At 40.2% G+C, this 12,420-nt stretch overlaps 1 protein-coding gene across 2 annotated transcripts in view; it reads left to right on the top strand.

Annotated features, from left to right (window-relative positions):
• The window catches only part of SPATS2 (spermatogenesis associated serine rich 2), a 155,537-nt gene extending 143,571 nt beyond the window's left edge, over positions 1-11,966 (top strand). For both annotated transcript variants that reach the window (XM_064284268.1, XM_064284269.1), the window contains 4 exons: positions 1,041-1,150; positions 4,017-4,119; positions 9,495-9,709; positions 10,767-11,966. In XM_064284268.1, the coding sequence (XP_064140338.1) occupies positions 1,041-1,150; positions 4,017-4,119; positions 9,495-9,709; positions 10,767-11,078 (740 nt within the window). In that variant the 3' untranslated portion in view covers positions 11,079-11,966. The remainder of the gene's footprint in view (positions 1-1,040; positions 1,151-4,016; positions 4,120-9,494; positions 9,710-10,766) is intronic.
• Positions 11,967-12,420: the final 454 nt, after the last annotated feature.

Here is a 12,420-nt window from a genome sequence, read left to right as displayed (position 1 = left end):
ATTGTCTTTCCCTTCACCTAAAATGAAACTTATCTACTATCTAATTAGTCAGTACCCCTCTGTGGGAGATTCTTTATTGTGCATTTTCCTCCATGGCAATATCTGAGTTGTACATCAGGGAGCTTGCCAAAGAAAGTGCTTCTTTAAAGGTTGAACCAAAAAACCCATTGCCATCAAGTCAATTCTGACTCATAGTGACCGTGTAGGACAGAGTAGAACTTCTCCATAGGGTTTCCAAGGCTGTAATCTTTATAGAAGCAGATTGCCACATCTTTCTCCTGTGGAGTGGCTGATGAGTTCGAACTTCTGACCTTTTGATTAGCAACCAAGCACTTAACCACTGTGCCACCAGGGCTCCTTTAAAAGGTTGGAACAATCTGAATAGCCATCATTAAGGAACTTGGTAAATAGTTGTGGTATATTCACACATTAGAATACTAGGTAGCTGTTAAACAGAATGAGGGAGAGCCAAATGTCTTAATATGGAATCAGCTTCAGCCTACATGAAGTGAAAAAAGCCAAGGTAAAGGAAGGGAGTATGTATAGGAAATATTCCCATTTGTGAGGAGGGAAAAAAGGAAATATACATGTGGCATATGCACAGGAAGTATTTGGAAGTTTACATAAGAAACTTAACAGTGGTTTTATTTGGGGAGGAGGGGACTACAAAATCAAACGTAGGAGGGACACTTTTACTTTTCATTTTGTACCCATTACTTCTACGTGAATTTTTACTGTGTGTGCATATTTCTGTTTCAATTTATATGCTTCTTGATTTTTTTTTTTTTTACTTGGAAGAGGAGAAAGAGAAATACCAAGTTACTTATGAGTCTTTATGATTCATAAGAAATGTTTAACATTTAACTGCTTTCAGAGACCTTCCAGAAGGTGGAAACTGGACCTTTGGTATTTTTGTTTTCCGGATGGGTGGGCATCTAAGCCTTTGGCTGTCCAAATACATACCGCAAGGCCTATACTACCAGTTCCTCTTTATCCTGTTTAGCAGCAACATGAGATTCATATTCCTTTTTCCTCTACAGTGGAAATTTTGCTCAGCCGGCAAAAGAAAGCTGAACTTTTAAAGAAGATGACTGATGTGGCTGTTCGAATGTCAGAGGAGCAATTGGTTGAGCTCAGAGCTGATATAAAGGTAAAACTTCCTTTGCCTTCCTGGCTTTCCTCTTACCCGGGGGGACTAAAGTAACAAATCCCTGTCATTCATGGCCATATCTAATGTATTGAAGTCATGAAAATCCCTTCTCAAACATGGCCTTCTTCCAGGTTCTCTTTCTCTGTAAATGGTACCTCCATCTGTCCAGTTGTCCAGGCTGGAAACCATAGGAAATTTTTCCTTTTCCCACATTAATATATTAGCAGACTCAGTTGCTTTGACCTAATAAATCTCAGATCTGATCTTTTCTCTTCATCTTCGCCACCATTGTGGTCAAGCTGTCATGATCTCTTCCTTGAACTTTTGTAATAGCCTCTTAACTGATTCCATCTGTCTACTTTGCCACTGCTCCGCCTTCATATTCTTCATATTTGTGCCTCACACTATAGTGACCTGCTTAAAACTTCCCATTGCTTTTACGATAAAGGCAGTACTTCTTAATATGGTCCATAGGGCTTTGCATGGTCTGTCCCTAAAGGACCACCATCCTCATTTCCCACCATGTCCTCCTCGTTCTCAGTACTCCAGCCATACTAGTTTTTCCTTTCCACAAACATATCCTGTTTCCTCCTACTTCCTACTAGAGGGCACTATATATGCTTTTTGCCTCTGTCCAAAACCCTGCTCTCTCCCCACAGTACACACAGTCAGTCTTGACCTACTCATCCGTCCTGGCTTCCCTGTCATCTAGTTCTATTCTGTCCTTTGATAGCATAGTTATAATTTTATGTGCTTTGGATTATTTGAATCACCTGTCTTCCCCACTAATTTGTTAACTTCAAAATGTCAGGAGCCATTGTGTCTGGCACAGTGCCTTAGCACATAGTAGGTGTTCAGTAAATAATGATTAGTTGCTTCTGATTTGATAGAGAAAAATTATTAATTTGAGATGTTGGTCATATTTAATCTGTTTATAAAGATGACTTGGGTTTAATACACATACCTTTTAAATTCTTTTATAAAGAACAAACAACAACAACAACAGCAACAAAACGGTGTTTCTGCAGAGTCCCTGGGTGGCACAAATGGTTAAGTACTCGGCTACTAACTGAAAGGTTGAATCCACCCAGTGGCACCTCTGAAGAAAGGCCTGGTGATCTATTTCTGAAAGATTATAGCCATTGAAAAAAGAGAGAGCGAGAGAGTGCAGTGTTTCTGAGACTAAGCATGGGAACCCAAGAGAAGCTGGGATGTTCATGGCTAGTTGTGGACCCTGATGGTCTAAGTAATTGTTTTTAAATTGTGAGCTATATGAACAAGGGAAGTTGCCCCTCACCCTTTGCTCTTCCTGAACATGCATGATTTATTGCTGTTTTTTAGAGGAGCGTTTACTGCAGAGGCTTTACAACAGCCTTTGTAAAATAAAACATAGGTGAGAGATCATGTAGGACCTGTAAATATCCTTGTTATCATTCTGACCCAGTCTTTTACATAAACCTATATAATGTTACTATTCTGACTCCTCCTCCGTAGGCTTTATTGGAGTCAAATAGCCAAACGGTGCATATTTTAAACTACCATGTTCTCATTAACTAAGAGTATATTAATAAATTTTATAGAAAGTCTTCCACACATTGATGCCAGTCAGTCTCATTCAGCTGTCTGGGAGAAGCCGGAAACCCCTTTGGAATTAGATGAGAATTCTGGCTCTCATAGGCTTCATCTGTTCCCTTCCCACGTGGCTGAAAAGCTGCTAGAAATATTTCTGCAGGCTGACTAAGGATCTGTTTCGCTCCGAGTTTTCAGTGTACTGAAGTGGGTGCTGTGCAATTTAAATGTCTTATTTCCAGATCATTTTATTTCCGTCATTCTCGTTATGTCTTTGGCTTAGCAAACCCCAGAATTTGTCTCAGAATTAATCTCAGACTGATATTACACTTCTCAAGGCTTTGCTACAAGAGGGTCATGTGGTTTCCTAAGCCACAATATATTCTGAAGCTTTAGGGCTTGAAAGCCCAAAGGTAAATTTTATCTTTCCTTTTCCCTTTCACTGCTTCTAGATGCATCCTGAGGATTCTGATGCATTTGATTCTACTCCTTGAAAACCCAAAGTGAGATTAGACCGCCCCTAGTTAAGAAGACTGCTCTCAGGAGCCCAGTTGTTCCAAATTATATCTAGGCCTTTAACTTTTGTTTCTTGTCTCTTCTTCATTTGAAAAAATTATTCCAGGCTACCTTAGACATTGTTTATTGAAATAGCAGCACTTTATTCCCAACATGTTTCCAGCCCCACAATTTTTAGAGTATAGTTAGTTTTGACCCAAGTAATGGTTACTTCTCAGCTCAGTCTACTTAAAAGGATTAAATTACTTACAGCATAAACTCTTCTCATTTGCAAAGTTGACCTTTCACATGAATGATTTTCCATCTCAAGAAATTATTCCTATTTCAAGGACTAACAAAGATAAACTCAATTTTTAAGGAAGTTCCTATTAAAGAATACCAAATGTCTGTCTAAATGGGGTCATTGTTGCAACCAACTGCCCACCTACTTCTGAGCATTTTTGCTGCCTCTGCTTCTCTATAAAATGGGACAGTGTAGAAATAGCCAACAGTGGAAAGATGGCCCTCTACTATAAATTCTTCTTTCTCTACAGTTTCTCTCACTTATACCTAATGGGCTTTGACTATCGGGAAGCTTCCCAAATACACCCATCTTTGAGATCTTATGCAAATGAGTGAATTTGGTCAACTACCCAACATCGGTAATATGATGGCCATTTAATAAACTTTGAAGCACTGAAGACAATTGAAAATAATTTTGTTTCATCTTTATATAGAACAAGCTGTAGATTCCATGTATAATGTTTGTCTAACCTGGAGACTTTTCTTTGCCTTTCTCCAGCATTTCGTTAGTGAACGTAAATATGATGAGGATATGGGACGAGTAGCCCGGTTCACCTGTGATGTAGAAACCCTCAAGAAGAGTATTGATTCATTTGGACAAGGTAAGATGGTAAGAGGTGAGTGCTAGACAAGGTGATGAGAAAAACATCCTCTGCTAATTAGTGAGGTGCTGATTGGCTTCTCCATTGATTCTTCTTCAGTGCCTCTTGTGTTTTTGTGTGTTTGATTTTTTGAAAAGCAACCCTGGATACTTATGAAATCAGTGGATGCAGATGTTTTGAGCTCTGATGGTGATTATTTTCTAGCTCCCTAAATATAAAATATCATTTTTTCATTATTTTCTGCTGCATCGATAGGTATATGATATGTATGTAAAGAGCATGGGGTTCTGGGGTCAGACCAAGCTTAAATCCTTGGCTCTACACTAACCTCCTGTAACCTCATCTTACTCCAGAGGGGAGACTGTACCTGCCTTGCCTGGCACATAACCGGTAAACCAGTTGCCGAGTTGATCCCAACTCACGGCAATCCCTGTGTCAGAGTAGAAGTGTGTTCCATAGGCTTTTTAGTGGCTGATTTTTCAGAAGCAGATCACCAGGCCTTTCTTCTGAGGAACCTCTGGAAGGAATCAAACCTCCAACCTTTTGGTTAGCAGCCAAGCATATTAACTGTTTGCACTACCCAGGGACTCCTGCCTGGCATGTAATAGGTGCTTAAGTTGTTATTGTTAGATACCATTGAGTCGGTTCCAACTCATAGTGACCCTAAAACCAAACCAAACCCATTGACGTCAAATCGATTCCAACTCATAGTGACCCTATAGGACAGAATAGAACCGCCTCATATGGTTTTCAAGGAGCGCCTGGTAGATTCGAACTGCCGACCTTTATGGTTATTAGCAGTCATAGCTCTTAACCACTACCTCACCAGCATTTCTGTAGCGACCCTGTATGAATGTAAATGGTAACTTTAAAAGGGGAGAAGGATTGCTTCTTAGGTAAGGGTTTGTAGACACATCAATCAAGCCCTGAGCTTGTTCTTTCTGTCTCAATATAAAACTGAAATATTGGGTCTAGGGTAGTGATTGTGAACATCACTAGCCCATACTTAAAGCCAAGAAAAAAACCTGGAGGGTAGTTTTAAACCATTGAATTCTGAAAAATTTGAATTGAAAATACTACTAACCTTTTTTCAGTTAGGTTGGTATTTTGAATTGGGGATTACTTTTGTAGAAAGAAACTTGGGAAGATAGGTGTTTGTTGAAAAGACTAGTTCTGTTCATATTTAGCTAGTCTTGATTATACCTTGTGTCATTCAAATGTTTTAAAAAGAGATTTAGGATCCAACTGAAATTAAAAGAATCATATCAGATTACTATGAAAAATTGTACTCTAACAAATTTGAAAACCTAGAAGAAATGGATGAATTCCTAGAAACACACTACCTACCTAAACTAACACAAACAGAGGTAGAACAGCTAAATATACCCGTAACAAAAGAAGAGTTTGAAAAGGTAATCAAAAAACTCCCAATAAAAAAAAGCCCTGGTCCAGACAGCTTCACTGCAGAGTTCTACCAAACTTTAAGAGAAGACTTAACACCACTACTACTAAAGGTATTTCAAAGCATAGAAAATGACGGAATACTACCAAACTCATTCTGTGAAGCCACCATATCCCTGATACCAAAACCAGGTAAAGACACCACAAGAAAAGAAAATTACAGACCTATATCCCTCATGAACGTAGATGTAAAAATCCTCAACAAAATTCTAGCCAATAGAATTCAATAAGATATCAAAAAAATAATTCACCATGACCAAGTGGGATTCATACCAGGTATGCAGAAATGGTTCAACATTAGAAAGACAATTAATGTAATCCACCACAAAAATAAAACAAAAGACAAGAATCACATGATTTTATCAATTGATGCAGAAAAGGCATTTGACAAAGTTCAACACTCATTCATGATAAAAACTCTCAGCAAAATAGGCATAGAAGGAAAATTCCTCAACATAACAAAGGGCATTTATACAAAGCCAAAAGCCAACATCACCCTAAATGTAGAGAGCCTGAAAGCATTCCCACTGAGTTCAGGAACCAGACGAGGATGCCCTTTATCACCGCTCTTATTCAACATTGTGTTGGAGATCCTAGCCAGAGCAATTAGGCTAGATAAAGAAATAAAGGGCATCCAGATTGGCAAAGAAGAAGTAAAAGTATCTCTATTTGCAGATGACATGATCTTATACACAGAAAACCCTAAGGAATCCTCCAGAAAACTACTGAAACTAATAGAAGAGTTCAGCAGAGTATCGGGATACAAGATAAACATACAAAAATCAGTTGGATTCCTATACACCAACAAAAAGAACATCGAAGAGGAAATCACCAAATCAATGCCATTTACAGTAGCCCCCAAGAAGATAAAATACTTGGGAATAAACCTTACCAGAGACGTAAAAGACTTATACAAAGAAAACTACAGTGCACTTCTGCAAGAAACCAGAAGAAACTTACATAAGTGGAAGAACATACCTTGCTCGTGGATAGGAAGACTTAACATTATAAAAATGTCTGTTCTACCAAAAGCGATCTATACATTTAATGCAATTCTGATCCAAATCCCAACGACATTCTTTAATGAGATGGAGAAACAAATCACCAACTTCATATGGAAGGGAAAGAGGCCCCGGATAAATAAGGCATGACTGAAAAAGATGAACAAAGTGGGAGGCCTTACTTTACCTGATTTTTAGAACCTATTATACCGCCACAGTAGTCAAAACAGCCTGGTACTGGTACAACAACAGATACATAGACCAATGGAACAGAATTGAGAATCCAGACGTAAATCCATCTACATATGAGCAGTTGATATTTGACAAAGGCCCCAAAACAGTTAAATGGGGAAAAGACGGTCTTTTTAACAAATGGTGCTGGCGTAACTGGATTTCCATCTGCAAAAAAATGAAACAAGACCCATATCTCACTCCATGCACAAAAACGAGCTCAAAATGGATCAAAGACCTAAATATAAACTCTAAAATGATAAAGATCATGGAAGAAAAAATAGGGACAACGTTAGGAGCCCTAATACATGGCATAAGCAATATACAAAATGTTATTAAGAATGCAGAAGAAAAACTAGAGAACTGGGATCTCCTAAAAATCAAGCACCTATGCTCATCCTAAGACTTCACCAAAAGAGTAGAAAGACTACCTACAGACTGGGAAAAAGTTTTTAGCTATGACATTTCCGATCAGCGTCTGATCTCTAAAATCTACATGATACTGCAAAAACTCAACTACGAAAAGACAACCCTATTAAAAAATGGGCAAAGGGTATGAATAGACACTTCACTAAGGAAGACATTCAGGTGGCTAACAGATACATGAGGAAATGTTCACAATCATTAGCCATTAGAGAAATGCAGATCAAAACTACAATGAGATTTCATCTCACTCCAACAAGGCTGGCATTAATCCAAAAAAACACAAAAGAATAAATGTTGGAGAGACTGTGGAGAGTTTGGAACACTTACACACTGTTGGTGGGAATGTCAAATGGTACAACCACTTTGGAAATCGATTTGGCGCTTCCTTAAAAAACTAGAAATAGAACTACCAGACGATCCAGCAATCCCACTCCTCGGAATATATCATAGACAAATAAGAGCCTTTACACAAACAGATCTATGCATACCCATGTTTATTGCAGCACTGTTTACAATAGCAAAAAGATGGCAGCAACCAAGGTGCCCATCAACGGATGAATGGGTAAATAAATTACGGTATATTCACACAATGGAATACTATGCATCGATAAAGAACAGTGAGGAATCTGTAACATTTCATAACATGGAGGAACCTGGAAGGCATTATGCTGAGTGAAATTAGTCAGTTGCAAGAGGACAAATATTGTATAAGACCACTATTATAAGAACTTGAGAAATAGTTTAAACTGAGAAGAAAACGTTCTTTTGTGGTTACGAGAGGAGGGCGGGAGGGAGGGTGGGAAAGGGGTATTCACTAATTAGATGGTAGATAAGAACTACTTTAGGTGAAGGGAAAGACAACACACAATACAGGGGAGGTCAGCACAATTGGATTAAACCAAAAGCAAAGTTTTCTGAATAAACTGAATGCTTCGAAGGCCATTGTAGCAGGGGCAGGGGTTTGGCAACCATGATTTCAGGGGACATCTAAGTCAATTGGCATAATAAAATCTATTAAGAAAACATTCTGCATCCCACTTTGAAGAGTGGCGTCTGGGGTCTTAAATGCTAGCAAGCAGCCATCTAAGATGCATCAATTGGTCTCAACCCACCTGGAGCAAAGGAGAATGAAGAACAGCAAGGACACAAGGTAATTACGAGCCCAAGAGACAGTAAGGGCCACATGAACCAGAGACTTACATCATCTGAGACCAGAAGAACTAGATGGTGCCTGGCTACAACTGATGACTCCCCTGACAGGGAACACAACAGAGAACTCCTAAGGGAGCAGGAGAACAGTGGGATGCAGACCCCAAATTCTCATAAAAAGACCATACTTAATGGTCTGACTGAGACTAGAAGGACCCCAGTGGTCATGGCCCCCAGACCTTCTGCTGGCCCAGGACAGGAACCATTCCCAAAGCCAACTCTTCAGACACGGATTAGACTGGACAGTGGGTTGGAGAGGGATGCTGGTGAGGAGTGAGCTTCTTGGATCAGCTGGACACTTGAAACTATGTTGGCATCTATCTCCTGCCTGGAGGGGAGATGAGAAGGTAGAGGGGGTTAGAAGCTGGCAAAATGGTCACAAAAGGAGAGAGTGGAGGGAGAGAGCAGACTGTTCCATTGGGGGGAGAGTAATTGGGATTATGTAGCAGGGTGTATATAAGTTTTTATGTGAGAGACTAACTTGATTTGTAAACTTTAACTTAGAGCACAATAAAAATTAAAAAAAAAAAAAAAAGATTTAGGGAAGATTTAATTTATTTACTTTTTTTTCTTTACAAAGTCTGTCCTTTAGAATGTTCCTTCATGGGAAACTGAACATATGGCCCATACTATTGTTCTCAAGCTTAGTCAGCTCCTAGAGCTGGAGCCAGGAATTTAGGTAGTAGGAAATGCCAAGAAATCACTAGTCGGTGGAAGGATGGGTAACTCTGCTCTTAAAACTGTTCTCCTGACTCTAGAATTCATTTACCACACAGAGGGATTTGGAAGGAGTTGAGGAAGAAGGCAGAAGGGCAACTTTCCTTCCTGTTTCGCCTTTTATAGACTTCTTTTCTTTTTTCTTTTAGGTGGTTTAAGAGAAATATATTATTCCAGAGAAGATATTTTGAAATACAGACTTCTTATGACTACTCTTAGCAGACAGCTCTTTATCTTAAATTGCTCATTGTGAAATGGAGAAAGAGGGGAAACCTTACCCGCCATGCTCTTCCATCATATGACCACATATTCCTCATGTTTGTGTTTCAGTGTCCCATCCAAAGAACAGCTATTCAACCAGATCCCGATGTAGCTCAGTTACATCTGTGTCTTTGAGTAGCCCAAGTGATACCTCTGCTGCTTCCTCTTCCACCTGTGCCTCTGCTCCCAGCCTTACAAGTGCTAATAGGAAGAGCTCTGCACCAGAAGAGGCTCCTGCAGCCACAACCAACTCCAGCAGCCGGCCCTACCAGCCTCATCGGGAGGTAACCTAGCTTCCACGCTAGCAAGTTAGGGAGGAAACCCACCAGATTGTCAAAGTTTACTTTCCTTTCTTTATTCCCAACCCACACCTACTTTGAATCCCTCCACCCCAGTTAGTTCCTGAGAAAGCGTTTGGTATGTATGTTCCATACCACCAGCCAGTTTAGAATTCCTGTTGCTAAGAGCTGCTGACTTTCTTATGTTGGCAGTGATTCTAGTTGTCGTAGGTAGTATTGCCTGGTAATTAGTCACACTGGGAGTCACGCATCCATCTCAGGGTAGACAAGCACCACAGTGGCAGGCTCACCAGAGTACATCCGAAAGCAACAACTCCCTAGAAGCATGAAAAAATATCCATAGAAGCATAGTGTGGAATATATCAGGGAGAAAGAAAGACAGTAAACCTGGTGGGAGTAGGGACAAACACTAGAAAGTTGAAGACTAATCCATAGTTTCTTAGTTTAAAGAAAAAGGCTATAGCAATCCAAGGCAATGCTGTCAGTAATTCTTCACACCTGGTATAGCATTGAAATTGGGGAGAAAAACAAAATTATGGCATAAGCTTTCTGGGTTGTAATGTGAAAGATGAACTAAATGTCACAACAGCATGATTTGATCTAAGACTCGTTATATATATAGCAAAGTAGACCATAATGATGTTTATTTTATTATCCAAGTGTGCATCATCTTTACAAATGGCTATGATCTTCCAAGTTCAAACATGTGATAAGATACTTGCCTAATTGAAGGCTTGAAGCAACCATGAAATGTATGTTTTCTTTGTTCTTTCTTCTTTCTTAGCTTTCTTTTTTGGCCCAGTTAAAGAAAAGTGAACTCCTTTTCCATGGAGCTCACCTAGATGTGAGAGAAGGGAAGATTAATGAAAGATTTATTAATTCTACTGCTAGGTTAGATTGGAATTCTGATAGAATTCTGAGTCTGAGTCCCAAGCATGGGGTACCACAGTTATGCTTTCAGAATACTCCTATAAGCTGAACTTGAACAAGGTAGGTACCATAACACCAGAGTGCTTTGAACATTGTGTTCTTTTATCCTTAGGTATTGCCGGGGAACAGACGAGGAGGACAAGGCTACAGGCCACAAGGCCAAAAGTCCAGCGACGCCATGAACCAAGGGCGACACGACGGTATGGGTCGTTACAGAAATAGCTCATGGTATTCATCTGGTTCCAGGTATCAGAATGCTTCACCCCAGGCACCAGGAAACTCAAGTGAACGGGGCCAGACTCACTCTTCAGGGACCAATGGAACTGGAACCAGCATGGAGCCCAACCTACCCAAGCCGTCCTTCAAAAAGGGGCTCCCCCAGCGCAAACCCAGGACCTCTCAGGCTGAAGCTGTGAACTCTTGAGGAAAATCCCAACTGGCTTCTCTCCTCTGTCCCACACAATTCAACTTGATAACTGGACTTTAGGAAACTTATAGTTAGATTTAATAACAAAAAAAAAGTTTACGCATATCACTTTTTGTGCCATTCTAAATATTTTTTTTGTCTCTATTTCTCATTTCCTCTTACTCTTTTTGGAAGGGAAGCTCTTTTTCCGTTGACCTTTCCCAGTGATATGGATTGATTCTGATTGGGATCAGAGGCAACTGTTGCCAGGTTTCCCAAGGGTAAGCAATGCTCTTCCCAGTGCAACAGGCCTTTCAGTTGCCCGCAGAGGCCTTCCTCAGCAACCCCCACTATTCAGGCTGTCTTGGGAGAAGGTGGGTCAGAGCTACCCCTGTTCCAGTCTAAGCAGAAGCCACAAATGCCTGCCAGGTACCCTCCTAACAACAATTTGGCCAGAAGAGGCAATGAGGGGATTGTGCTGTGGATTAGCCAGAGGAGGGAAAATTTAATTGGTGAAATGGAGGGAAGCCTAGGAAACATTGGATAGTCTGCCTCTGCTCTCAGAACGGGCCTGAGATTTGGCACTCCGGTCAAGTTTCACTCTCCTGCGTGGCACCGTAGCTTAACCTGCAGTTTCTTCAAAATGCTCGAAGCCTTGTTTTCTGTTACCTTAGACTGCAAACCAGGGAAACCTATAGGAAGGTAGCATTTAATTAAAGGGAAAAAAAGGTGTTTCTGTTTCAATGTTTGGAGATTTGTTTCTTCTCCGTCTTTTCCAAATCCTATTCTGATCCTGATCTAAATTTATAACAATATAATTAGTGTTCATCTAAGGTGTTACCCATCAAAAAGTGCTACAGTCAATCTTTATAGCTGAATAAAAACAACTTCATAAATGTTCCCACATTTGTTTCACAGCAGCAAGTGACTTCATTTCATTATCTGCTTTTCTTTGGGCCTCATGGGGTAAAAGTCACTTGGACAGCTTGTCCTGGGCATGAATGAGGGTGTCTGATTCCCAAGCCATTTGTCCGCTGCTTAGCTTCAAAACCAAATTAAAATGTGAAAGCCAAGATGAGCAAATGTAGCTGTTCCTTGTGGGAGAGGATTCGTAGGATAGGGAATGGTGACTTTTCAGAGGACTGCTTACCAGTTTTGAAAAACCACAGCTGCAGGAGCTCTCCCAGGCAACCAAAGGTTATATTGGCATCCCTCTCCCCTACTCCTTGTCCCTTGACAGGAGTAGTGAATGTAATAGTATAATTGAGATCCTGTGTGTAGCATTGGTGGCATTGGTGTCAGACCCTTCCACCCCACACTTGCCCAGCATCTCTGATTTAATAATAACAGAGCTTTTTCT

This window comes from Loxodonta africana, chromosome 4 (genome assembly GCF_030014295.1).
Source record: "Loxodonta africana isolate mLoxAfr1 chromosome 4, mLoxAfr1.hap2, whole genome shotgun sequence".
Taxonomy (NCBI): Eukaryota; Metazoa; Chordata; class Mammalia; order Proboscidea; family Elephantidae; genus Loxodonta; species Loxodonta africana.
This window is presented reverse-complemented; position numbering and strand designations above follow the sequence as displayed.